Genomic DNA, 25,342 nt, shown 5'->3' with positions numbered 1-25,342 from the left:
TGTGTGTGTTTACCTGTGTGTATGTCAGTGTACCATGTGTGTGCAGTACTGGTAGAAGCCAGAAGAGGGCATTGGATTCTTTAGACCTGAAGTGATACAGATGGTTGAGAGCTGGTGCTGGGAGCTCTGCCTGGGTCAGCTAGTACTCTCGACCACTGCACCACCTCTCCAGCCCTCTTATACTTCTTTTGTAAATTTAAGGAGCCTTTCATTTGTGGTGTTGGATCTTACGTGTGTTGTTTTTGTTTCCTTTTCAAACTGACAGCAAAACTCAAAAGGACAACTAAAGTATTAATATATTTTTTTTTTGTTTCATCACCTAAAAAAAGTTTTCAATATGGCTATCTTAGCTGAGTCTGGCAAGTAACACTTTGGTATTTGGGAGGCTGAAGCAGGATGATCTTAAGTTTGAGGCTTATCTGGGGTACCAAGTGTTTTTAGGGCTGGCATAGGCAGCTTAATGAGATTCCAAATAAAAAGTTTAAGAAAAAAAGGTTGTGAAGCAGCTACCCTAAGATTAGGGACACAGTGTTCATGCGGTTGGCAGTGCTGGCTGGTGCTTCTCCTTTTGGACTGCTCTCCACTTACTTTTCCACCCTAGACTCGAGATTCACAGATCAGGTATTTCAGAACAAATCTGTAGTGCCAATATTAGATCATAGACCTTCTAGTTTGTGCTCCCTTCCCTGGACTCAGAACTTTTGTGGGTTTTTTTTTTTTTTTTTTTTTTGAGTCAGGATTTCTCTGTGTAGCCTTGGCTGTCCTGGATTTGTTCTGTAGACCATGCTTGCTTCGAATTCACAGAAATCCACCTGCCTCTGCCTCCCCTAGTGCTGGGATTACAGGTGTGTACCATTGTGCTTGGCAGCACAGAACTTTGAATTGTAAGTTTACTTTCCTGTCTAGGGCATTCCTCCAGGATAGGACCATGTTGGCTAGTCACATGAAGCTTCCCTTAAGCCTGTAAGAACCTGGGAACCTGGTCTTTGTTCCCCCTGACTGAAGGCACCCTTGCTCTCTTCCTTGTTGCGCTGTCTGTAGTGCAGTATTCCAACTCTCCTATTATCTTCCCTTCTTAGGGCCTATGCTGACTATGACTGTGAGCTTGCAACTGTTTGATAAAGCTCTTCTGAATGTGTCAGCCCTGTCAACTCTACATGTTATATTTCTATAAAGTAATTTCAAGTAGCCAGTAGCTTTCTTCAGGCAGCCTATTTCTCCAGGCAGTGAAAAATAAAATCTTCACTAGTTAGTATTATTTTGCAAAAGAAAGGTCATTTTAATACTAAAAGCGTAAACAGGGCTATTTCAAGGTGAGAATGGATTCTGTTCAAAGGTGTATCACATGACCAAATAATTCATCATGTCATAAATAGTGGAATTGTTCTTCATGTTGTTGAACACTGCAGTTTAGAACTATCAATGTGATACTTGTTTTGGGTCCATTTGTAGATGATTAAAAACTAATGGCCATTGAGGCTGGAGAGATGGCTCAGCAGTTAAGATGACCCTGGAGTTGAGTTAGCAGCACCCCAGTCAAGCAGCCCACAACCTCCTGCTCCAGGGGATATGACACATTTATCCTCTGTCACTGTGCATCTATATCTATGTCCATATTCCCACACATGTACAGGTAGTTAAAAATTATAAACCCTGTAGCACCAAAAAGAGAAGCCAGCAGCAGTTTTCTGTGTATGTGTAGGTACTTCACTTTAAAATCAACCTCTGGCCACATAGGTAACTTTAGGTTGCTTCTTAAAAGTGACTACTCTTTTTCTTTCTTTCTTTTTTTTTTTTATTACGTACCTGCTTGAGGCTGGCTAGGAGCTGGGAAGAAAAGACAATTATACTCTCCTTTATCCCAGTAAAATGAAGTTAGTCACTGTTTCGTCAGGCTGCGCTATACATACATTTACTCACAGCACACTATCTACATGTTGCCTTAAAGTAAGAAATGGGGCATTTTCCAGCTTGCTTTAATATCCTCCACCAACCATACCACCATTGAGTAGCCGATGCATGATCTTTACTTGCCACCACACCTAAGAGGTAGATGGTTTTTGGGCAACATTTCCCTAAAAATCAAGAACTTGGGGCTAGTGAGATGTTTCAGTGTGTAAATGCATTGTTGCCAAAGCTGAATTAAATTCCAAGAATCCCCAAGGTGACCACCTCCACATGCATCTGTGGCATTCATGCCTGCCTAGCCATGGGGCATAGCTCAGGGATCAAGCTGTTCCCTAACAGACGTGAAGCCTTAGGCTTAATTCCCAGCTCTACCAAGTATCAAACCAGATCACACCGAACCTAACCAAACCAAATAATAAAAGTCTTTTTTGTTTGTTTGTTTTTGAGACAGGGTTTCTCTGTGTGTAATTTGGCTATGCTAGAACTCACTCTGTAGACCAGGCTGGCCTCAAACTCGGAGATCTACCTGCCTCTGCCTCTGCTGGAATTAAAGGTGTGTACTACCTGGCAATAACAGTCTTATTTGTCTACTTGAAACAATGATTTGTGTTTATGTTAGGTGATTTATTTATTATTTGTTAAATCTACTGTTTTTAATCCTCTACCTTAAAGTGAGAAGTCAAATAGGAACTGTGGATATCATGGGAGCCTGAAGCTTATCTGACATTTCTAGGAGCTTTTCAGGCTATCTCCTTTTCTGCTGTCTACTACAAGTCTGGCTAGAAGGCCAGAAAATTCAGATGGCATATTGGTTGTTTCCAACAGTCTGATATACACATTAACTCCTCAGCTGTCTTGTTAGCTGCATCATCTAGACAAGTTGTGTTTGAGCTCCCTGCCTTTTCCAGCCTGAGGAGAATGCTTATTGAAGTAGCTGATTAATTAGTGCAGTGGCAGCTAACTGTATTTCTGAGTCTTTTATTCATCTCTGTAGTCCTTGACAGCCTTTGTAGGAGCTTAGCAGATGGTTGGAACTTTGACACCTCCTGAAGCATATGAGAAGCCTTTAGCTTCCATATGCTTTTCTTCCATTTCTTTGGAAAAAGATGGACCGCCTTTCTCTGGGAAAACCAGTGGTGGAAGGTGTCTTTTGGCAGCTAGTGCCCTCAAGCAGCCAGCATTCTCCCCTTCCCAGGGTAGCTTCATACTGTGAAGCCAGGATTTCTCTTCTTATAGCTCAGTGAGATACCATTGAACTAATTACAGTGTGCATCCATGGGGGTAGGAGAAACAGACTGAGGGTGGGTCTGACTGAAATGATTTTAGAGTAATTGTCTTTAGAAGAATAATGTCTTGTAATGATTCTTGACATTTTGTTTTCTAAACATGCACATCTCTCTGGCTGTTCTTCTCATTGTTACTGGACAAGTGAGTGACCAGAGCTGAGAACTGTTGCCTTTAAAACCACCAGGCAGGCCGACATAGACACAGGTTTCTGGGCTGTATTCCAAAGTTATGGAAGCAGACTCCTTGGATGTGTTAGTACAGGCTACAAAGTCTCTATTTTACAAACCCCTAGGCTGCTTCCTTGCTCTCTACCTCTGAGAACATCAGTGGAATAGAGGATAAAGAGCTATCTAGCTCTCTGAACCCATGACTTCTAATGGAAATAATAAAATAATCACAAATCACTTTATAGTTTTCAAAGCTATGCTCTGCAGCATAGATGCAGGTCATGAGTCTGTCAGTGTGTGAGTTTAGCACTCTTTGCTGTTTTCTCCTCTTGTGTTTTTATAGCTCAGATCTCTAGTGCAGGCATGTCTGCCTTGTTTTGCTGGACATTAGTAAGATGTTATAAGGGTAAATATCTGTGAAAGTAGAGAGATTACAATAACAGTTCTGCTATGTTCATCACCTGCCTGCCTTACCCTTGGCTGATCGTAGCAGTTCTGTGTGTCTGTTTCCACCCACACCTTTTCATTTGTTTTGATACAAATCCCAGATAACATTTGCCTGAACTAGTTTGGTATGTACAAAAAACTTTTATCTTTAGACAGGGTCTAATTCTGTAGTCCATGCTGTACTTAAAGTCAAAGCAGCCATCTGTCCCAGTCTCTTGAATGTTGGGAATAGATGCAGGCCACCATACCAGCGTAATTGTGTTTATTTATTTTTTTAAATAGGCAACACAATTTACACGTACTAGGTAACCTCTGCCCCTGTCTAGTTTCCCAGTTATTTCCCTTAGAATTCCTGTGATAAAAAAGGTTTATTAACTTGAAGAATCGGCTGGACTCATCCACAGTGAAGGAGGAGCTTTTATAGCTTAGAACCCCTCCCCCCCTTTCCTCTCTACATAGCCAATCACTTAGGAGGATTTCCTCCCTGACCTCTGTCACCCCTAAATTGTGTGTCCTACATCCTCAGACTTTGCTGTAGTTCTCCTTACTAGTTTATTTATTCTTCAAAGATTGATGACTGACCAGCACAGTCCCTGTTAGTGGCCAGTAATACCAAAATAAGGCCATGAGAAGACATGAGTGACCATTTCTTACGTTCCCTCTTGTTCCTTCCTACTAGCTTTGTCTCCACTTTGTATCTAGATGTTGTGGTCTGGTTTGAGGTTAGACATCTCTGCCTTGCTTCTTAAGACTCATTCATCTCTTTCTCAAAGCAACTAGAAAAAGACTGGCCGAGAAGGGCAGAGATTGCTTCTGACAAGGTTATACAGTCAGTCAGAGCAGGGGTCCGTGTGGCAGTTCATGGCCACTACAAATCATCCTGTTGTTCTTGCTGGCACTACCAACTCTTCCCACCTTTTTTTTTTTTTGTTTTTGTTTTTGTTTTTGTCTTTAATTTTCCTAGGCTTTGAACCAAAACTATCTAAATCTTTAAGATATTATTCATTATTTTAATGCTGTCGGTACAGATACTTTGCATTGTGCCTCCAAGTAGCAACCTAGCTTTTGAAGCATGGAGTAGGGCATTGCATAGGGCACATACTGCCCAGGCTATCTGGTACACATTAGTGTCTGTCACTTAGTCAAGCAGTAGCTATGCTCCTCCACTTTCTACTCCCCTCGCTACTTTGAAATTCGTTAGGAGGATCAAGTCTCTATTTTGTTGAAAGCAGGTAAGAGTTATAAAGGTTCAGCTCATGTTTGTTCTCCCTTTTGATAGTCATGCTTATGTATGCACTGGAAAGTCCAGGCAGGCACTAAGTCCCCCTCCGCACACACACACCTAAAATTATTTTTAAAACATTTTTTATGAGTGTGTGTGTGCGGGGTGAGCGTGCACGTAGCGTGCTCCATGGTGTATTTTTGGATATCAGTGCATGGATAACTTCTGCGAGTTAGTATCTGCTTCCATCGCATTGGTCCCAGGAATTGAATTTAGGTTGTCAGGCTTGGCAATGAGTGCCTTTCCCTGCTGAGTCACCTTACTGGCCCCCGTATACTTCTGATGTAAATAGCAAGGCACACATCTTTTCAACCCATACAACATACATAAACATGTATTGGTTTCCCCCACTTTTGAAATAGTCTTACTTTTTGTGTTCTAATAAAAGTGTTTCCTCTAGTTAACATGCTGTAGGTAACTAATTAAAGGTAGTACAGGAGATGTATACTGTGCCCAGTGCTAATCAGGGCTGTGTGCATGTGATTGTACTTAGTGCTGGATATTGAGGTGTTCACATTGCAGACAGTATGGCATAAGTCTATACCATTTTATAGGTGGATGTGTGTATTTGAGTGCTCATCTTTGCAAGGGGCAGTCTAGCCTGTGTTGGTATTAAAGGTGATCTTTGGTTTGCAGGTCAATGTGCGGAATGGAATGAGCTTGCATCGCTGCCTTATGAAAGCTCTCAAGGTGAGAGGCCTGCAGCCAGAGTGCTGTGCAGTGTTCAGACTTCTCCAGGAACACAAAGGGTAAGAACACTAGTCAGTCAGCACCTTTCAGAACACTAAGGATTTTCTAGCCTCAAATAACTTGTTCTATTACAAATGCTTTGTATTAGATGCCTAGGGATTGGTGTATGTGTGTACACTTTCGTTTTAATTTTTTGTTTATTTTTTTGAGACAAGGTTTCTCTCTGTAGCCTTGGCTGTCCTGGAACTCACTCTGTAGACTAGGCTAGCCTGGAACTCAGAGATCTGCCTGCCTGTGCCTGGGACTAAAGGTGTGCGCCACCACCACCCAGTTTATACTTTTGTTTTTAAAGTATCAATTCAGAAAAATTTGCTACTGAGAACTTGAAAGTATTGCCTGGACATTGATTTGAAAACTACAATGCATAGGCGATGCTAATAGCACGCCCAGGGATGGAAGTAGCATTTGTTAGAAGGCATGTTTTTGAGTGCAAAGAATTTCCCTGGTGTTTGCCGTACAGAATGGGTACTCTGAAAATGTTTGTATTGTTTTTTATAGTTAAGAATGCTAGGGGCTGAAGAGACGGCTCATTAAGGGCACTTGTCGCTCTTGCAGAGAACTTAAGTTCAGTTCCCAGCACTCACATCAGGTGGTTCACAACTAATTGTAGCTCTAGCTCCAGGGGTCTGATGCTCTCTCTTCTGGCCTCCAAGGGTACCTTCACATACATGGCACACATACATACATTCAGAGACATTTAAATATCCATAAAAATCTCGCTCGTTCTTGCTTGCTCTCCCTCTCCCTCTTGGAAGTTATCTTTGGCCTGAAGAAATATTCCAGTCCGTGTAGTGCTTGCTGTGCTATCTGATTGGCAGAATTGCCATAAAACCCTAGATGTGGTTGTGCCCTTGTAACCTCAGCACCCTGAAGCAGAGACAGGCAGGTCCCTGAAGCTTGCTAGCTAGTTTAACCTAATTGGTGAACTCCAGACCTATGAAAGAACTTGTCTCAACAAGCAAGATAGATGGAACTTGAACATACACACTCACTACAGTCCTAAAGAGAAATGCTTGTCATTCATTCTTTCGTCCCTCTTTTTTTTGTAGTACTAGAGACTGAACCTAGGGCCTGGAATATGCTAAGTGTTCAGGTTGCTACTTATCCAGTTTGATGAGTATTAAATCTTGATTCTGTGATAGCCACAAGGTTGAAAGAAGCAGGGAATTCCCACTTCTAGAAAAAACACCCTATTTCCAAATGTTGGTTGCTAGATAGAGGAGGTTTCCCAATCCTCAAAGGCTGAGATAATGGCCCACAGCAACAGAGCACTGCATTCGTACCATTATTTAATATGTTAGCCAAACCTGGGAAAACCGTTGACTTTGTCCTCTTTGGGGAGCAGTGCTTCTGTTCTCTTTGTGGTCCTGAGTTCCCCAGCTGGAGAGAACATCTCAGGAGAGTCTCCTCGCAGAGCTTACCCTCCACATGTCTGTTCCTGTATTTATTTAGCTGATCTTCAACATGTTGTCACATTTAGCTAGATTTATTTCCATATTGGTCCCCAAGCTGATCCATAGACTTCCTTCAGGACTGGGGAGACTACGACAGGGACTTGGTCCACTCTTCTGCAAGCCTGTACTGAGTTGGAACCTATCTCAGTTCTCTCCTGCCTGTTCAGAAAATGGGGTTTCCTTCCTGGTCTTTATTAGGACACAATAGTACTTTAAACAGATACCATTCCCCTACCTTACATAGGGAGTTTTCTTTTTTTCCTTTTTCTTGTTTTTTTGAGACAGGGTTTCTCTATTAGCCTTGGTTGTCCTGAACTCACTTTGTAGACCAGGCTGGACTGGAATTCATAGAGATCCTCCTGCTTCTGCTTCCTAGAGCACTGGGATTACAGGCATGTGCCACTGCACCTGGCTAAGAATTTTCATAAGGAATGAATTACTGCCTGCTGGGTAACCAGAGAATGGCTTGTTGGCTTCTGACAAGTGATAAGAGGGGTCTGAGTGATGTCATATGTGTGTTACATTTCTTAACTGGAAATGTTCATCGTCAGCAAATGAGACAGATTAAGTGAACACAACAGTTAAATCGCTATGATTTCCTGTCTTGCTTGTTCTATACACAGAAATAGACTGTGTCCTATAGACTTATGTTACTTCTCCAGACAACTTTGAGTCTGTAAGCAATGTGGAGAGCATGTGTGTTTATATTGTTTACGGACATTTAAATTAAAGTAGCTGTTGAACATTAAACTTGAGCACTGTAGTGACTGCACCTTACATTGTGGGATTCTGGGGATTTGGTGGGACTTTTAATATTACACAGTCTCCTTGACATAGTTAACTCCTGTCATGAGATTGTTTAAAGGAAACTGTGTTCTAGGAGCATACATTTTGGAGTCCAACAGACTTGGGTTCCAACAGGCCCTGTCACTCTCTGAGCAGCATCTCCCTGGGACCCTAGTTAACTTATCTTTAGGGTAGGACCAGAGCAGCTGTGAGATGGGCTTAGACAGCATGCAGTAGACAGTAGAAGTGCTCTGTGTCCTGAGCCTGGTCCGATATTCCCTCATTTTATGCTTTGGGTAATTTTTAGTAAGAAAGCACGCTTAGATTGGAACACCGACGCTGCCTCTCTGATTGGAGAAGAACTGCAGGTGGATTTCTTGGATCATGTTCCACTCACAACTCACAACTTTGTAAGTTTCAGCTCCTCTCTTTCTTGCCATTTTTGGGCTCTTTGCCATGGATGGTTGACCTTTCCGAGAAGTGAGAAGCACTAGACATGCGCATTTACAGTTGCTTTCAGCTCTCCCTACGCTGTCATGTGCATGGGGCTCCTCTGACTGCTCTTTCTGATTTTGACACTGTTAGAAGTATGATTCTTCACTGTAGGAAACTTCTGTGAGGTCTGTGAAGAAAGCAACTTCTGTGTTTTTTACTTATCATTGTATACCTGCTTTCTTGTCATAGGCTCGGAAAACGTTCCTGAAGCTTGCATTCTGTGACATCTGTCAAAAGTTCCTGCTAAACGGATTTCGATGTCAGACATGTGGCTACAAGTTTCACGAGCACTGTAGCACCAAAGTACCTACTATGTGTGTGGACTGGAGTAATATCAGACAGCTCTTGTAAGACACTGTGGTTTTTTTCCTTGTAAAAATACCAGGGTCAGGTCAGAAACACATTTGAGGATGCTCATTATATATTTTTATTTTTAAGTCTGAGCTTTAGGTTTGTTAAATGGTTGCTGTGAGTCAGAAACTATATACTGTAGAAGCACAGTAGCTCTGAAATTAGTTGCAGTGTGGTGGTCGTCTGACTGTGAGATAAATGGGCAGAGAGCTGGGGGATGACTCAGTGAAGTGCTCCGAATGAATGCTGGGCTCCGGCTGAATGAATGCTGATCTCACAGCTGGGGAGGTGGAGACAGGGCTGGCCTTGCATTAGCTCAATCATTGAGCTCTAGTTTCAGTGCGAGATCTTGTTTCAAAAATAAGGTGGGGAGTGACTGAGGAAGACTCCCAGCATTGGCCTCTGATATTTCTACCGCTCATACGAACTCGGACACACATGCACAAATACCACAAGCAAGTAGGACCCATTGTCTGTCAAACTGTTACTGATACTGATTTGTCAAGGAAAAGAACAGGGATGTGGAAATTGAAGGGCTTGGGATTTCTCTCTTCAAACATATGTCCAGTCCTGCATATTGTCCAAAGAAAGGAGAAAATGGAGCTCGTGCTCTTTCCTTCCCCTTCACACAGAGGAGCAATGTGTTCAGGCCTCAGACAATTTAGATATAAAAAGTTGAGACTCTTTCTTTTAGGGGATAAAACAGATACCAAAATATATTTCACAGAGAGAAAATGGTTTAAATAATTGCAAATTTACCAGGCGGTGATGGCCCATGCCTTTAATCCCAGCACTTAGGGAGGCAGAGGCAGCTGGATATCTATGAGTTCGAGGTCAGCCTGGTCTATAGAGCAAGTTCCAGGACAGCCAAGGCTACATAGAGAAACCCTGTCTCAAAAAACAAACAAACAAAAAACAAATTTAAATTAAAATTATGCTTCTTAGAGCCTTTTTAAAAACTTGTGTTCAGAGTATGAAGTCTGTTTTATTCTTATTGGAACAAGTCAGAAAAGTGAGAGGAACATTGTCTTTACTCACAATGGGAAGGGACCTTTTAGCTCCCACAGAAGTCACCTGTTGATTCTCAGAGAATCTGATTAGCAGAAAGGCATGTGCTTATGGCCAGTAGACACTTCAACCTCAGGGCTGTCACTAGCACTTCCAAGTCGCAGCTTCCTCATCTGAAAAGGGCTGGCTGGGATAACATGAGATTGCTTACACTAGGACTCAGTGTGTCCAGTGCAAATGCCCGGTTAGTAGTAATCCCACTTTCCCTTCCTTTTTACTGTTGGTGCTGAATATAATGAGTATAATTTCTTCTCATTGTTGTTTCCAAGGCAACAATTCCAGAAAAGCTGTATGTTTGTGAAATAAGGTTGTGAAATGTTGTACTATCACTTAGGAAAACATTACTTTAGTATAGCTGGACAGGACCACCTGGCAGGATGTGCATTCATTGGCAGGTTGCTGTCACTCAGTCTGTAATCCAGCCCTTTGGGTTCATAGTCTCTTCATTACAGGTGCCTAAAGCACTTGAGGCAGATGAATCAAGGGAAGTTGGATTGTAGCTGTGGGTTTGCAAGCAAGGCAGGGTGGCTGAAAAGAGGACTGAATCCATAAATCAGTCTTTCCATGTTTTACTCAGGCTGTTCCCAAATTCCACTGTTGGTGATAGTGGAGTCCCAGCACTACCTTCTTTGACAATGCGTCGGATGCGAGAGTCTGTTTCCCGGATGCCTGCTAGGTAATATTTTACTTGGTGTTCTTTTGGAAAGTTATATTGGGTTTGGTGTTTGGGGACCCTGAATACAAAGGATTTCATCTTCATGTCTGCAGACCCTTTGCTGCCTCTGTGGAACACCAAGTAGAGACTTTTCTGTGGCCCCACCGTACTTATTTACATTCTAGAAAGTGATTTTGACTGCAGGCCCTTCTATTACAACATAATACCTTTATAAAAAGCTTGAGGTTCTACCTTCTTCCAATTGTGGTGAATTAAGCCTCTGTGGAAAGGGTCCCCAAAGAGTACAGAGACTAAGAAGAAAAGCTTAACTTGTAAAATGTTTATCACAGTCTTAAAATCCAAGTAGATGGAAATAGGTGTCCTTTCTGTTAACACTTTAGAGTTTTCATTTAACTTGTCATTGCTGTTTTCTTGCTTTAAAGCTCAAAGTTCAGTGGAGTACAGATCTTGCTCAGTGACACACAGAATTTAGAACCTAAAATAAAATGTGCATTTTTGTCTAAAATGTCTATATGTAATCAGGTAGCATTTAATGACTCCTGTAAAACTACTGTGGAACTAATTGCAGGCAGTATTTTCGAACAATGAATTTGTATTGAAATAATGTTTGTATCTGACTTGAATGAATCCTTTTTGGTAATTTGCAAACCACATTTGAGCAAAAAACAACTTGCTTTAAAGATAAGAAACTAGCCTAAATGCAGACAGAATTCCTAGTGCAAGGTTTGGTTGGCTATTTCAGTGAGGAAACAGCCTTCCTTAAACAAGGCCAGGGCATGTTCAGGGTGGTATGGCCATAGACAGAACAGTAACCCTTAGAAAAGCCCGTCTTTGTCCCTTGAATTCATACAAGTGTGATCTGAATAAACCTGAAATCTACAGGACAAATATGTTCTACTTTTTTTTTTTCCTGAGGCTAGCCTAGTGCCATGCTGTGGAGTCACACCTTTAGCCACAGAAGTTACTTGTTTCAAGATATTGGGGCTTAGGGCCTTACACAGGCTAAGTAAACCCTCTGCCACTGAGCCATATCCCATCCCTATCCTGTACTTGTTAATGTGTGTTCCTGGGCTTAAACAGTTATTTCACAGGTTGGCGTTGCAGATCTAACGATGCAGCACACACTTTGCTGTGTGCTAGCTATAGGGAGAGACTCTCAGTCTTTCTTTCAGTTAAGTTAGGTAGATTCCAGTTAGTGTTAGGTGGTAGTTGTAGCAAATACTGATCTGTTCTTAGAGATGTTGTAAAATTCTGAAGTATTCTGAAGAGTGATTTATTACCAAGGATAAATTGTATGATAGATTCTTTTCACAGAGATGACAAGCACATTTATTTTTTATTTTCAAAATTTTGCATGTAAAGGAGTCCAGACAGAAGAGTTTTTAAATAGTGCAGTTTGAAAGAATGAAACATTGTATCAGGGGTTATATGGGTCAGGTTTGTTTTAATGAGGTAGGCGGTTGAAAAGACTTTGCCAGTGTGGAGGCCTGAGTGCCAATCATGGGACTTTCTTTCTTCTCCGTGCCTAGTTCCCAGCACAGATACTCCACACCCCATGCCTTCACTTTCAACACCTCCAGCCCTTCCTCTGAAGGTTCCCTGTCCCAGAGGCAGAGGTCAACGTCCACTCCCAATGTCCACATGGTCAGCACCACCCTGCCTGTGGACAGCAGGATGATTGAGGTAATAGGGCCCCTTGGGGGTGGTGATGAGCAGCGGTAGTTAATATTGGGAAGTACAGAGAATGTGGATTTCAAAGCTGCTTAGGAATGTTGCAGTACTTTTCAGGCCCTTGGACTTTGAAATAGTCTTTTAAAATCTGTTATGTCTATAGACAGGCTTAATAACTAGGCCAATGTGTCCTTGCAGTGGAAAACAAAACTTTCCGCTAACCACTGTGCTCTGTGTCCCAGCTTTGGATGTGATCTTTGCGCTGGTGCAGATACATGCAGAGCAGCTTTGTGTGGTGAGGGTTGTTGTGTGAAGAGTGCAGATGCTCTAGGGGACTAAAGTAGGTGCTCTAGGATCTAATACGCATTGAGGCAAATGAGACGCTGCTAGTCAGTGTTAGCAAACTGCCTTTTCTTTCTTGTATGTTCTGTTTGTTTGGTTTGCTTTCTAGCTCATCTTTAAAATCAACTGAATACACTTCAAATGCTTCCTTTGTTCTTTATTCTTCTTTATTTCTCATTGCTTTGGACTAGAATAACAGCCTGAATGCTTCTCCCAGGGCGTGCTCCAGACGATTTTGTCTGAGGGGAAGAGTAGGTATTTTCTTCATGCCTTTGCTTTCTTGGGTTGACTATCACATGAGACAAGTTATACATTCATTTATACTTCTAGCCAGACTTGCTGTATATGTTTTTTTTTTTCCTTTTTCCGTAGAATATTTATGAGCAAGACAAATACTCTATGGGATACATCCACTGCTAAGAGAATTTCTCAAGTAGATTCTTGGAGACAAGGGCATTGAAATAGTTTTTAAACTCAGTTTTCTCAAAAGATGGACTGATATAGTAATAGCATCTGTACTGAGTTCAGCCAAAGCATTTCATCCATTGGTTGATAAGCATTAGAAGCTTATCAGTAAGTCTGGCATACTAGTACATGCCTAGAATCCCAGCACCTTGGAGGTCCTTATTGGAGACCAGTCTGGGCCACATGGTGAGATCTATTTCAAATCAAATAAAAAGACTCAGCAGACATGTCCACATAATTGTGTTTTCTCTCCACCATGAAGTGGTCTTTGTAGAAACTTGTTCCTTGACACCTGCCTTTTCAGGAACAGTCTAGCTGCAAATCACGTGTCCTGCCCTGTGTAATCTATGGGCTTTATCATTATGATTAGACTCAATAATATAATTAAAGTAGCCATTTTCTTCCCATGTCCAGCCTGTTCCTGTTTAAACTCTGGGTTAGTATGTTCAAAGTGAAAATGGCTTCAATTTGTAACACAGTAGCACAAGTATTGTATTTAGTCTTGTTTGTGCCTCAGAAGAAAGTTTTATTTGTGGCTTTTTCTCTCCCTTTTTGGAGGTGATGTGTTTTTGGGGACAGGGTCTCTCTATAGTCCTGGCTGTCCTAGAACTCACAATGTAGACCAGGATGGTCTCTGACTCACAGAGATCTGCCTGCCTCTGCCTCTCAAGTGCTGGGATTAAAGGTGTGCACCACCATTTTTTTTTCCTTTTTAATAACACATGATTCATTCAGCATTTTGGGTTGTATGTTATTGTTTGGCTTATACAAGTTATGTTCTTCTAAACTAATAACTTAAATTTAGGCGCACACAGACATTTTTAAAAATTTATTTATTTATCATTTTTACAGTATTCTGCCTGCATATGAGCAGCAGAGGACACCAGATCTCATTGTAGATGGCTATGAGCCACCATGTAGTTGTTGGGAATTCAGGACCTTTGGAAGAACAGCCAGTACTTTCAACCTCTGAGCCATCTCTCCAGGCCCAAATTCATAAAATTTTATCCTGGGATATGTGATCCAATTATAGTAATCTACCAATTAAAATACTAGACAGAGGAAGCAAAAAGTAAGACATTAAGAAAATAATATCCTGCTGTATTCTGGAATATAATTTTAATAAAATAACAGAAGAGATTGGTTGACTGGCCAGTGCTTCTCCCACTTGGGTGCCATTATGTCATATTTATAAATATACCGACAACCACACTTTTCCACCTTTCCCACACAGATACATTTATACCTAGTTTGAGTTGTAGAGTGAGGATCTGTATGTTCTGTGTGTGCAGGCATGTGGAGACCAGAAGATTGATTTCTTATCTTTCCCAGCTGCCCCTCCACCTGTGTTTTGAAATAGGGTCTCATTGAACCTGGAGCTTGCTAGCTAGGCTAGGCTGGCCAGGCAGTGAGCCTCCAAGATCCTCCTGTCCCCATCTTCTCAGTGCAGGGATCATAGGCATGTGCCACCTCATGGGGATTATACCCTGGGTTTTGTGCTTACACGGCAAGCCCTAAAGCAGCCAAAATCTTACGTATCTCTGTGGATGTTTTAGAGATAGGCCAGGCTTGGGACTCAGAGTTAGCTTTACTGTATGCTCTTAAGATACTTGGGCAGGGTGGTGGAAATGGTGTGTGTGTGTTTGTGTGTATGGGGAGATGGAGAGAGAGAAAGAGAACAGTAGCTTGGTTTGTGTTTCTTTTACTCTTTTAAAGTTATCTCTAGGCACGGTGGCAAATGCCTGCAGATTACAACCCTAACAAGGCTGAGGCAGAATGGCAAGTTCAGGGCCAGCTTGGGCTACACAGTGATAACCTATATTAAAGAAAAACACAACAAACAAACAAAAAATATGGAGTGATGGCCCAGCAGTTAAGAGTACTCTTTCCCCTGGAGGACCCTGGTTCAGACCCCAGCACCCACATGCAGCCTCACTACTGTCCATAAGTTCAGTTCTGGAGGACGTAACATTCTCTTCTGGCCTCCAAGGGCACTGCAGAAATGTGGTACACACACATACATGCAGACTCATACATAAACACTCATAAAAGATAAACCTTTAAATATCGAGTGGGAACAGTCTAATTGTAGCTTTGTCGAACAAATAGCTTGTTTGCTATCGTTATACAAAGAAAAAGAACATAACTTTCTAAAAAGGTATTTTCTGAAGTGATGTGAGCTGAGTGATCTTTATATCGTTGCCTTTAAATTCCACCCTTAAGGAAGACTCTTAAAATTAGGATTTAGAACTGTCTCATGGAGGGCTGCATGACAGTTGAGAGTGCTTACTGCTCTTGTCGGATAAAAGTCAGGGGACACACTGTAACTCCAGCTTCAGGGAATCCCACATTGTCTTTTGGCCTTTGTGGGCACCTGCATTCTTATTTATATGTGGTGCATACATGCAAATCAAAATGAAATTTAAAAAATGTTCTGTGGAGGTAGGTCCCTGTGATTTGAACTATTCTTGAAACAGTATCTAGTATTAAGAGAATGTAGCCTGCATGAGAACACCACTGAAGTTTGGTGTAATAGCCCATGCTAATGGAGCTGAGGCTCAGATTCATATGTGATGGTTCCATTTCTACCACCCACTGCTCTGTGACCCTGACTAAGTCTCCCCTCTTGTCTGTGTGGGTTTATAAAATATAAACACAGGATTCAGGCTCTGGGGTTCATGGTCTTTCCAGTTCCCTGTGACTTAGGCCTCAAGTAGTACTTACCTTTGTCACATCCAATTTCTGGTTCATATGTGTCCTTACTACTAGTGAGCCTGTCACTGGGTCTCTGTCTTTCTTTCTCTATATCTGATTAAGCCTCAGTAGAGCAGTATACTGGGATTTTGGGAGGAGATCCCAGTTGTTAGTAACTTTGCCAGCCTTTGCTGAGGGTTTGTTCCTGTTTTTGTTTTTTCTGAGAAATGATGTGGTTTCCTTGAAAAGTTACACTGACTTCATGTAATATGTAATAGAAATTAATATTGGAAAACTTCACTTTGGCCATTAGGTAAACCAGGAAATTAGAGTATGAAAGTATACTTTATATTTTAGAGAGTTAATAATGGCTTTGTTCCTACAACCTCTCCCTTCATCCCCACCCCAAGAGAAAGCCTTTTCTAGTATGTCTGATCAGCTTTTGTTTTGTGTTTCAGGATGCAATTCGAAGTCACAGTGAATCAGGTACTTTACCCAGTCATTTAATGATCAGTAATGGGCTTTTTCTCTCTATGCTGTGATCTTCTATTGGCTTATCTACGTTCGGATTCTGTTTGTCTTGTCTATTAAGCCTCACCTTCAGCCCTGTCCAGCAGCCCCAACAACCTGAGCCCAACAGGCTGGTCACAGCCCAAAACCCCTGTGCCAGCACAAAGAGAGCGGGCACCAGGATCTGGGACCCAGGAAAAAAACAAAATTGTGAGTATGGCCAATAACACCTCTTTCTATTCAGGGCTCAGTAAAGATAAACTCTTGGAAATTAGAATGCACATAACATATTTGGGGATGGTAACCTAAGAAAATATTAATGCTAGTGCTAAATGGATGCTAGTATGAATGCTAGTGCCCCCTGGCACCTTCACATCTTATAAGTTGCCATTCAGCTACAACTCAGTAAATTGGTATGTTCTCAAGACAAAAACCGTAGCTGCAGTGCAGGGATGGTATCCATCTTTAAGGGAAGCCAAACAGATGGGGCTGGATGATCCTTTCTTTGATAGTGTGGGTTATGAATGATCCTCATTTATTTCAGAGGCCTCGTGGGCAGAGAGATTCAAGCTATTACTGGGAAATAGAAGCCAGTGAGGTGATGCTGTCCACTCGGATTGGGTCCGGCTCCTTTGGCACAGTGTACAAGGGCAAGTGGCACGGTAAGTTTAGGGCCTATTTCTTGCTGCAGGCGTCTGGTGGTCAGGTTTCAGCAGAGAGGGTTAGGGGGCTTCTTGGTTGAGAGAGGCCTTATCTATGGGTACTTGGTCACATGTGGCAATCAAATCACATTTGAATTCCACAGCATTCTAACTTTAATTGGCATAATAAAGTTCTCAGGATGCTTAGAAACCAGCGAGCAAGTTCTAGCCCTGTACTGACTCGCTAGTGGTGCTATTTCTTCAAAACGAAGCTAGCTCTGCTCATGGAACATGCTTCTTCATGAGCAGATGTCTGCTGGTTTGAGTGGAGTGCACCCTTGACACCAACAGCTGAAAGGGGCCTTAAAGCAGGTGCTTGGAGAAGGGGCTGTCTGCTCCTGATCAGAGGGTTGGTGCAGGAAAGCCAGACACCTACCTCCTGACTAGTGTTTTCTGCCCTGCCCAGGGTTAATTGTAGGTATCCCTTTCTGTGAGGTGAGTGTTCATTTTCATGGGAAACACTTTATCACTTCAAAGGAAAGTTGGAGGCTAACCTCTATAGCAGCAGCTTGAATAATTTGGCAACATACTTAACACTTTTCATACCAGGTTTTTAACACCTGGATTTAGGAAATTAGCAATCTAAGTACAGGTTTCTTGAAAGTGCTTGTAAAGTTTCTTGACGTTCCCCCAAATTCAAACTTGGTGCTGATAACCTTTATAGATAATAGGGCAGAGATGGAGTAAAGTTCTGAGCATCAAAGTCCTACTGGACACTGAGCAGCATCTACTTCTCTTGGTGCATATCAATACATGGCTTTTTGCCTTGCCTAAGTCGCTATATGAGCAATGGTATTTCTTAAGAACACAGATCAGAAAGTTGGTTAGTGACATGTAGAGTGACTCCTTCTCTGAGAACGGTTAAGTAATGACCGGCTGGCTCGCCTCTTGTCTGCAGAAGGATGGTGTCACTGCAGTAGGCCATCAACTACGTAGAGCTGTTCTTGGGCGCTGCTTAGCACTGCCTCCGGCCTCCTCTGCACCTGTAGCCACTTGTCCTTTCAGTCTTCGCTTTTATGGGCACCTGGCCACCAGCCATCATCCTGGCCTCATTTTAAACCAGCCCTCCCAGTTTGTTTCCCACTGTAACCCCACACCTGTACTTACCTGGGCTATTGCAGCAAGTTCTTCTCCAGCCCCGTCTCTTCTACAGGTGCTCAGTTACACGCCCCAACAGTCCTGTCACCTTTGTTTCTGGTGCAGTTTAGAATATCCTTTCTAGTATCTTTTCTGATGCTTACACCCCACTACCTCCAGGAAGCATTCCCTCTTCTCAGCAGTCTCTGAGCCCAGCTACTGTCTTCTCTCAGACTTCACAGCCATACAGGAATCCCCCTTCCTTGGCCATGTGGGACTTAGAGTCACTGTACTTGATGGGTGGCTCCATCACTGCACCTCCAATCAGATGATCTGCATCTTTTCCAGTAGCCGGTGCCTTTGGTGCTGGGCAATGCTGGTTGCCACGTCAACTGTAGATGATAAACTGGAGCTCACAGGGAGTCAGACTGGGACCTCATAGGAAACCCGTTTTTTTTAACCATTGGTGTTCCGCAGAACAGTAAGACCTCAGGCCGACTCACTTTGATCATTGGTGCCTTGGTTAATTTGACTCTTTTAGACAGGGTCTTGATACGTAGCCTAGGCTGGCCTCCTACCTCAGTTTATAGAGTGGACAACTTTATAAAAATTTGAGCTCCTAGCAGGGCAGTGGTGGTATACTCTTAATGTCAGTACTTAGGAGGCAGCGGTAGGTGGATCTCTTGAGTTCTAGCTACATGGTGAAACCCTGTTTTGCCCCTCCACCAAGGGTTTCAAGTAATTTATTATTACTCTTGTTAATATATCTATGTAAAACATTTGAATGAGACATCTATCTCTGAAAGCAAAGTTGACTCCTTGTTTCTGAAGCTATCAGGAGGTTGCCTGGGTTGCTGCCAGTACTGAAGGACAGTTGTGTGGATCCACTTAGCTCCCTGCCTTTGGCTGCAGCACATTTTTCTTTTTCCAAATGTGGTCCTGGACTGACTTCTTTTCTACTTCCTCTCTGCAGAGTGAGTTTAACAGGTGTGCATACAGGCTATGACACAGCAAGGGTTCAGTATTCCCAAGACCTCTCAGCTTTACTAAAGGGCCTGTTTCCTCATCAGTTTGTGCTTAAGAGACCTTAGCACTGATTTCATCTTCATAGGCTAAGGTTCTGGAGCTATCCCATATGGGATTTGGTGTTCACTCGGACACTAGCTTGATGAAGGCTTCAGCAGTCCAGTGTGGGTGTGAGTGCCAAAGAAGCATCTCCACTGCTTGATTTGTATTAGTTGGCAGATTTGTTCTACCTGCACACAAACATCGTCTTTTGAGAAGTGACTCCCTATCTTCCTTTAGAGTTAGGGTTTTGAAAGGCTGAGAGGTAGCTTAGTTGGTAAAATGTGCTTGCCATCGAAACATGAGGACCTGAGGTTCAAGCCCCAGTATTTACATAAAAACTCAGCTGTGATTGTACTGACTTGTGATCTTGGTGTTGGTCAGGGGAAGAGGGGCTACACTGGCTGACCCTAGTCCTGGGCCCCAGTGAGAGCCTGTCTCAAAACAAAAACACCAAGGTAAGATGCACATAAATAGTCCTTATTTTCAAATACCTTAGGATTTAACAGAGTGTAACCGCCCTCAAATTAATTTGCAGGAGACGTTGCAGTGAAGATCCTAAAGGTGGTTGACCCAACCCCAGAGCAACTCCAGGCCTTCAGGAACGAGGTGGCTGTCTTGCGGTGAGCCCAGCCCCTGGACAGCAAGGTTGGGTAGGGCCAGGCTGTGCAGGTCAGCACCTGCTGTGGGTTTCGAGGAACACTCCTTCAAGGAGGAAGGAACTCTTGTTTCCTTCCAGCATATGTGCTGGGAACCAGAAGAGCCCTTTGCATGGACACACACCTCTTCTCTGTACTCAATAAGCAACAGCCCAGAGTAGTGGGGTTAGTTTGTGATAGGGAGATTGTTCTTACTTTTATTTCTATAGCTAATCTGCTTTACTCTGCAGCCCAAGTCCTAGCTTTCTAGTCACTGAATCGCTCTTAGGTTTGTAGGGATGAGTTGGACAGAGGTAGGTGCCACAGGTGAGGGTTCTGGTGCAAAGCACAGCCTGTGTACGCAAGGCTAGCATAGAGGTGAACAAAAGGTGGGCTCTGGCTGACTGCAAGCAGTGGTCTCATGGCCATGTTTTCCCTGCTTCCCTTTCCCCCAGCAAAACACGGCATGTTAATATCCTGCTGTTCATGGGGTACATGACAAAGGACAACCTGGCAATTGTGACCCAGTGGTGTGAGGGCAGCAGTCTCTACAAACACCTCCATGTCCAGGAGACCAAATTCCAGATGTTCCAGCTAATTGACATTGCCCGACAGACAGCTCAGGGAATGGAGTAAGTAGACAGCTTGGTGAGTCCTTATGGTGTAAACTCTTGAGTTGCCCTTGTGGGAGCTGGACTGAGTGGCACTCTTCATGCACAGCAAGTCCAAAGCTCCCTCCCACTCCTCATCAGCTAGACAACCCCTGTCTACACGAACTTTGTCCCCAGGCAGAGGAATACCCTCTCCTCACCAGTGCTTTTGTCAATGAAAAAAAAAAAATGTACATTTGTTTGGATCTGTGTGTAAGTGTCAGTATTCAGGAGTCAGGTCCTCCTGGGGCTGGAATTAGTCAGTTGTGAGCTGCCTGATGTGGGTGCTGGGAATCAAAATGGAGTCTTCTGCAAGAGCATTACATGCTTTTAACCCCCAAACCAGCTCTCCAGTCCTTTTGTCACTTTGGATATTGGTTCCTCCCTCTCTCTCCTTTTCCCCCTTTCCCTCCCAGCATGGTTTTTGCTGTGTAGCCCTGGCTGTCCTAGAATTTAAAGAATCTACTGGGATTAAAGGCATATGCCACGATGCCTGGCTTATCCAGTTTCATTAAAAGGTCATCTTTAGGGCCTCTGCTGGACATGGTGCCTAGTGACACGGTTCTCTCCTGGTCAGTACCAGGCAGTGCTCTCAAGCTTTGCTTTCCAGGTGCCCTTATGGATAGGGTACAGGAATTCCTTAGTGCTTGCTCCCCAGATGCCAGGTGACTGGAGTTGGCGTAAGTGCTACACAGTTTTGTTGTGTCTTAAAATTCATCCAGAAGCCAGGTGGTGGCGGCACATGCCTTTAATCCCAGCACTCAGGAGGCAGAGGCAGGTGGATCTCTGTGTTCAAGGCCAGCCTGGTCTATTACAGCCAGGGCTACACAGAGAAAAGCTGTGTCAAAAAAACCAAACACTCATACAGGAATCTAAATTTTAAGAAATATGGAAGTTAAAATTCACATGCCATATTCTTTCAGAAGTATATGGCTTGGGGGCTTTTCTATATTCCCAGTGCATCTATCCTGTTACATTCTGCATTCTCACCACCCAGAAAAATAATCAGCTTACAGCCATCCCCAGCTCCTGACTGGGTTTTGTCTTTGGATAAGCGGAATATGAAGTAAAATACAGCATCTTACATGCCTGGCTTTGTTTGCAGAGCAAATACAAGTTGCAGCATGCAGGGCGCAGTGCTACCCACCAGTTAGCTGATGGGCACTGGAGTGAAAATGATGCTTATCAGCCCATTTATGCTCTAGTCTTTCTACAGGTGACAGGGTTAGGCTGGGAAGATAGGCCCTTGGGTACCTTGACTTTGTCTCATACAGTTACCTGATTTTTCTCCTTCACAGCTATTTGCACGCAAAGAACATCATCCATAGAGACATGAAATCCAACAGTATCCTTTGGTATTGAGTTCTCAGCTTAAGGGCTCAACAAGTCCTTTTCCTCATACATGGTTCATGGTGCCAGGAAGAGCTTTTTTTGTTTTCCTTTAAACAAAATATAGTTGAGAAGCCAAACATAGGCTCTCTGTAGTCATTGTATGCAATGACTAGTGTCCATGAGAGTTGAAGGAACTTAAGTTTTTTGTTGTTGTTTTAACCAACAGTGATCTAAAAGTAATTTCTTCAGAGTTGGGATGCAAACTTGGAATGGACTTGAACTCGGCGTGGTTGCGATTATCTGAAGTGTAGCTTGAAGAGGGTAATATTTAGCCTGTGGAAAAAGTGTGTGGCTGTACATACAGAGGGAAAAGTAACTGCAAACCAAATCAGATTTTCAAGATTATGGAATATATATAATGTTTTACCTGCATGTGTGTCTACATGTCAGAAAAGGGCACCAGATCTCACTATATATGGTTGTGAGCTACCATGTGGTTGCTGGGAATTGAACTCAGGACCTCTGGAAGTGCTCTTAACTACTGAGCCATCTCTCCAGCTTGATTTTGGACCCCCTCCCCCATCCTTTGCATAGATGTGTTACCAACAAGTCCAAAGTGACTGTTGTGACTTTCTGCTTACTTGGTCCACCCAGCATAATGTCATCCACATAGTTGACCAATGTTGACAGTTTGTGGAAGAGACAGATGATCGAGATTCCTTCAAACCCAGGGCTGGAGAGTTAATATATCCTTGAAGTAAAACTGTAAAGATACACACTGCTGGCCTTGCTGACTGAAAGTGAATTGCCTCTGGTGGTACTCAGAAACAAGAAAAAGGCATTTGTTTGCTAGATCAGCATCTCAGGTACCCAGTGGCCCGTTAATCAGTCAAGTCAGAACAGCACATCTGGTGCAGCAGCTGTGCTTGGATGGGAGTTTGACAGTCAGCTGTCGTTCTTTACAGTCCATCTGTTCTGCACTGGCCAGACAGGAGCATTAAAGGGAGATGTGGGATGAGTCACTACCCTTGCATATGTCAAGTCCTTGATGGTGGCACCTTGCATATGGTGGTACCCTTGATGGTGGTACCCTTGCATATGTCAAGTCCTTGATGGTCCTTGATTGCTGCTATTCTGCCAAGAATGTGAAATTTCTGATTTACTGTTTTTTGTCTGGCAGAAACAACTCCTAAAGGCTTCCATTTAGCCTTTCCAACCATAACAACCCTTGCTATACAGGTCAGGGAACCAGTTTGAGAATTCTGTCAACTGCTAAGTAAATCTATCCTAATTATACATTCCAGAACTAGAAAAATAAACAGAATGATAAGTTTGGGGACCTACTGTGAGTCAGACTTCAACCAAAACTCCATTAATCACCTGACCGCCACGAAGCCCCTGTTTTAATGGAGGGCCACAGTGTTTCTTAGAGTCTCCTAGAATCGGCATCAATTCAGAACCAGTATCCAGTAGAATTGGGTATTCCATCATTTCCTGCCTCCTGGAAGACAACTGATTTAGTGATGAAGGAGATAGAAAGCTCTGTAACGAGCAGTGAACGGTCAGTCTCCTTAACAAGCATCGAGATATATTTCTCCATGAAGGCCTCACAGTGAAAATTGGAGATTTTGGTTTGGCAACAGTGAAGTCACGCTGGAGCGGCTCTCAGCAGGTTGAACAGCCCACTGGCTCTGTGCTGTGGATGGTAAGGAAGCTGGCCCCAAACAACTTTCTGAGCATGATGGAAGTACTGACCCAGGACTGGATGTAAACTTGACAGCATTTGGGCACAGCTATGCGAGTCTGCTTGATTCCCCCGTGTCAGTCAACTTAAGGCAAACTACATTATTGCCTGGGAAGTTTAGTGGTTGAGTCTTTGGGAAAGAGCTACCCTGGGCTAAGGACTGATAACCCCTTCCCCCATCTAATTAGAGTAGTCTGGATCCTGAATGTCCCTGGAGCCCATCACCCAGGGACTAACAATACTTTGTCCTCATAGGCCCCAGAAGTAATCCGAATGCAGGATAACAACCCATTCAGCTTCCAGTCTGATGTCTACTCCTATGGCATCGTGCTGTATGAGCTGATGACTGGGGAGCTTCCCTACTCTCACATCAACAACCGAGACCAGGTGATCATGGGGCCTGGCAGAGCAGCAAGGGGCCAGATAGTACCAGTGTACTCTTGTTCACAAACTCGCTTGCTCAACTGTCTCCTTTAGATTATCTTCATGGTGGGCCGTGGATATGTCTCTCCAGATCTTAGCAGGCTCTACAAGAACTGTCCCAAGGCAATGAAGAGGTTGGTGGCCGACTGTGTGAAGAAAGTTAAAGAAGAGAGGCCTCTGTTTCCCCAGGTTAGATGGAGCTCAGTAGCTCAAACATTCTGAGGATATAAATGAGGTGGGGTAGGACTGGGTTTGCAGGGACCATCTGTGCTCCACAAGCTCTTTACAAGTACAGGGAACAAACTGCCTGTGTGCTTGGGCACTTGACTGAACGGGTGGTTGGGGAGATACCAAGTCCCCAACTAATGATACCACATTGGGCCTTGTTTCAGATCCTGTCTTCCATCGAGCTGCTTCAGCATGCTCTGCCAAAAATCAACAGGAGCGCCTCTGAGCCTTCCCTGCATCGAGCAGCCCACACTGAGGACATCAATGCTTGCACGCTGACCACGTCCCCGAGGCTACCAGTCTTCTAGCTCATGTTGGAGCTGTTCTTAGGCCACCAGGGGAGGAAGAAGAGTCAGCAGGCACCACTTTCCTTGGGGGCAGAATGCATGTTTTCGGGGAAGCTGCTGCTAAGGACCTAGACTACTCACAGGGCCTTAACTTCATGTTGCCTTCTTTTCTACCCCTCCTGCCCTGGAAAAGGAAGCTGCCCACCATGCTGCTCTGCTCCAGAGGCATACAAGTCAGCTGAGCATTTTTAGGGCAAATGGCGTTGGAGAGAAGTCAAGGTGGCAGGGCGCTCTGGCTGCTGCAGGGACAAGTTGGGAACTTGGCTCATGGAGCCTGTTGGAGGGCACAGACAGTGGTGCAGTGCCAGTTTTGCACATGGAGTCCTGGCCACCTGAGAGACCCTGCTTTGGTACTACAGAACTTCACTTTGTGGACACACCCTCTTCCTGTGTCTAAGGTGTCCTGTGCGGATGGCTTTAAAGCACGGTGCTCCACGTTGCGGCAGCCTCCCACACGCTCAATCTGTCTTCCAGGAGCTGCCCCTATGGGGTGGGCTGCAGCCCAGCCCTGTCTCTAGTCACATCCTTGTCTGTAAGAAAGCCAGGAGTACAGGTTTTCTTAATGATTTTGGGTTTTAATTTGTTTTTATTGCGCCTGACAAGATACAGTTATCTGATTGTTCCTCAATTATGTTATTTTAATAAAATAAATTAAATTTAGGTTTAATGGTTACCAACTCCTTCAAAAGTATTCTATTACCAAACTTGCAGTGTGGATCCTACTTGTATGGTTTCTTGTGCAGAACTCAAGGAGGGTCTGTGTGTGGTATGAGCCTTCTCTACA

At 43.5% G+C, this 25,342-nt stretch overlaps 1 protein-coding gene across 5 annotated transcripts in view; it reads left to right on the top strand.

Moving 5' to 3' along the window:
* Raf1 (Raf-1 proto-oncogene, serine/threonine kinase) overlaps positions 1-25,231 on the top strand; it is a 54,621-nt gene extending 29,390 nt beyond the window's left edge. For 2 of the 5 annotated variants that reach the window (XM_060383974.1, XM_060383975.1), the window contains 16 exons: positions 5,728-5,840; positions 8,389-8,491; positions 8,766-8,923; positions 10,573-10,671; positions 12,201-12,354; positions 12,876-12,935; positions 16,302-16,329; positions 16,436-16,563; positions 16,898-17,015; positions 19,735-19,819; positions 20,290-20,466; positions 21,783-21,829; positions 23,403-23,521; positions 23,816-23,947; positions 24,038-24,172; positions 24,376-25,231. In XM_060383974.1, the coding sequence (XP_060239957.1) occupies positions 5,728-5,840; positions 8,389-8,491; positions 8,766-8,923; positions 10,573-10,671; positions 12,201-12,354; positions 12,876-12,935; positions 16,302-16,329; positions 16,436-16,563; positions 16,898-17,015; positions 19,735-19,819; positions 20,290-20,466; positions 21,783-21,829; positions 23,403-23,521; positions 23,816-23,947; positions 24,038-24,172; positions 24,376-24,519 (1,800 nt within the window). In that variant the 3' untranslated portion in view covers positions 24,520-25,231. The remainder of the gene's footprint in view (positions 1-5,727; positions 5,841-8,388; positions 8,492-8,765; positions 8,924-10,572; positions 10,672-12,200; positions 12,355-12,875; positions 12,936-16,301; positions 16,330-16,435; positions 16,564-16,897; positions 17,016-19,734; positions 19,820-20,289; positions 20,467-21,782; positions 21,830-23,402; positions 23,522-23,815; positions 23,948-24,037; positions 24,173-24,375) is intronic. The other 3 variants (XM_021641016.2, XM_060383976.1, XM_060383977.1) reach the window with 3 other exon arrangements.
* Positions 25,232-25,342: the final 111 nt, after the last annotated feature.

This window comes from Meriones unguiculatus, chromosome 5 (genome assembly GCF_030254825.1).
Source record: "Meriones unguiculatus strain TT.TT164.6M chromosome 5, Bangor_MerUng_6.1, whole genome shotgun sequence".
In the NCBI taxonomy this organism is placed as follows: Eukaryota; Metazoa; Chordata; class Mammalia; order Rodentia; family Muridae; genus Meriones; species Meriones unguiculatus.
This window is presented reverse-complemented; position numbering and strand designations above follow the sequence as displayed.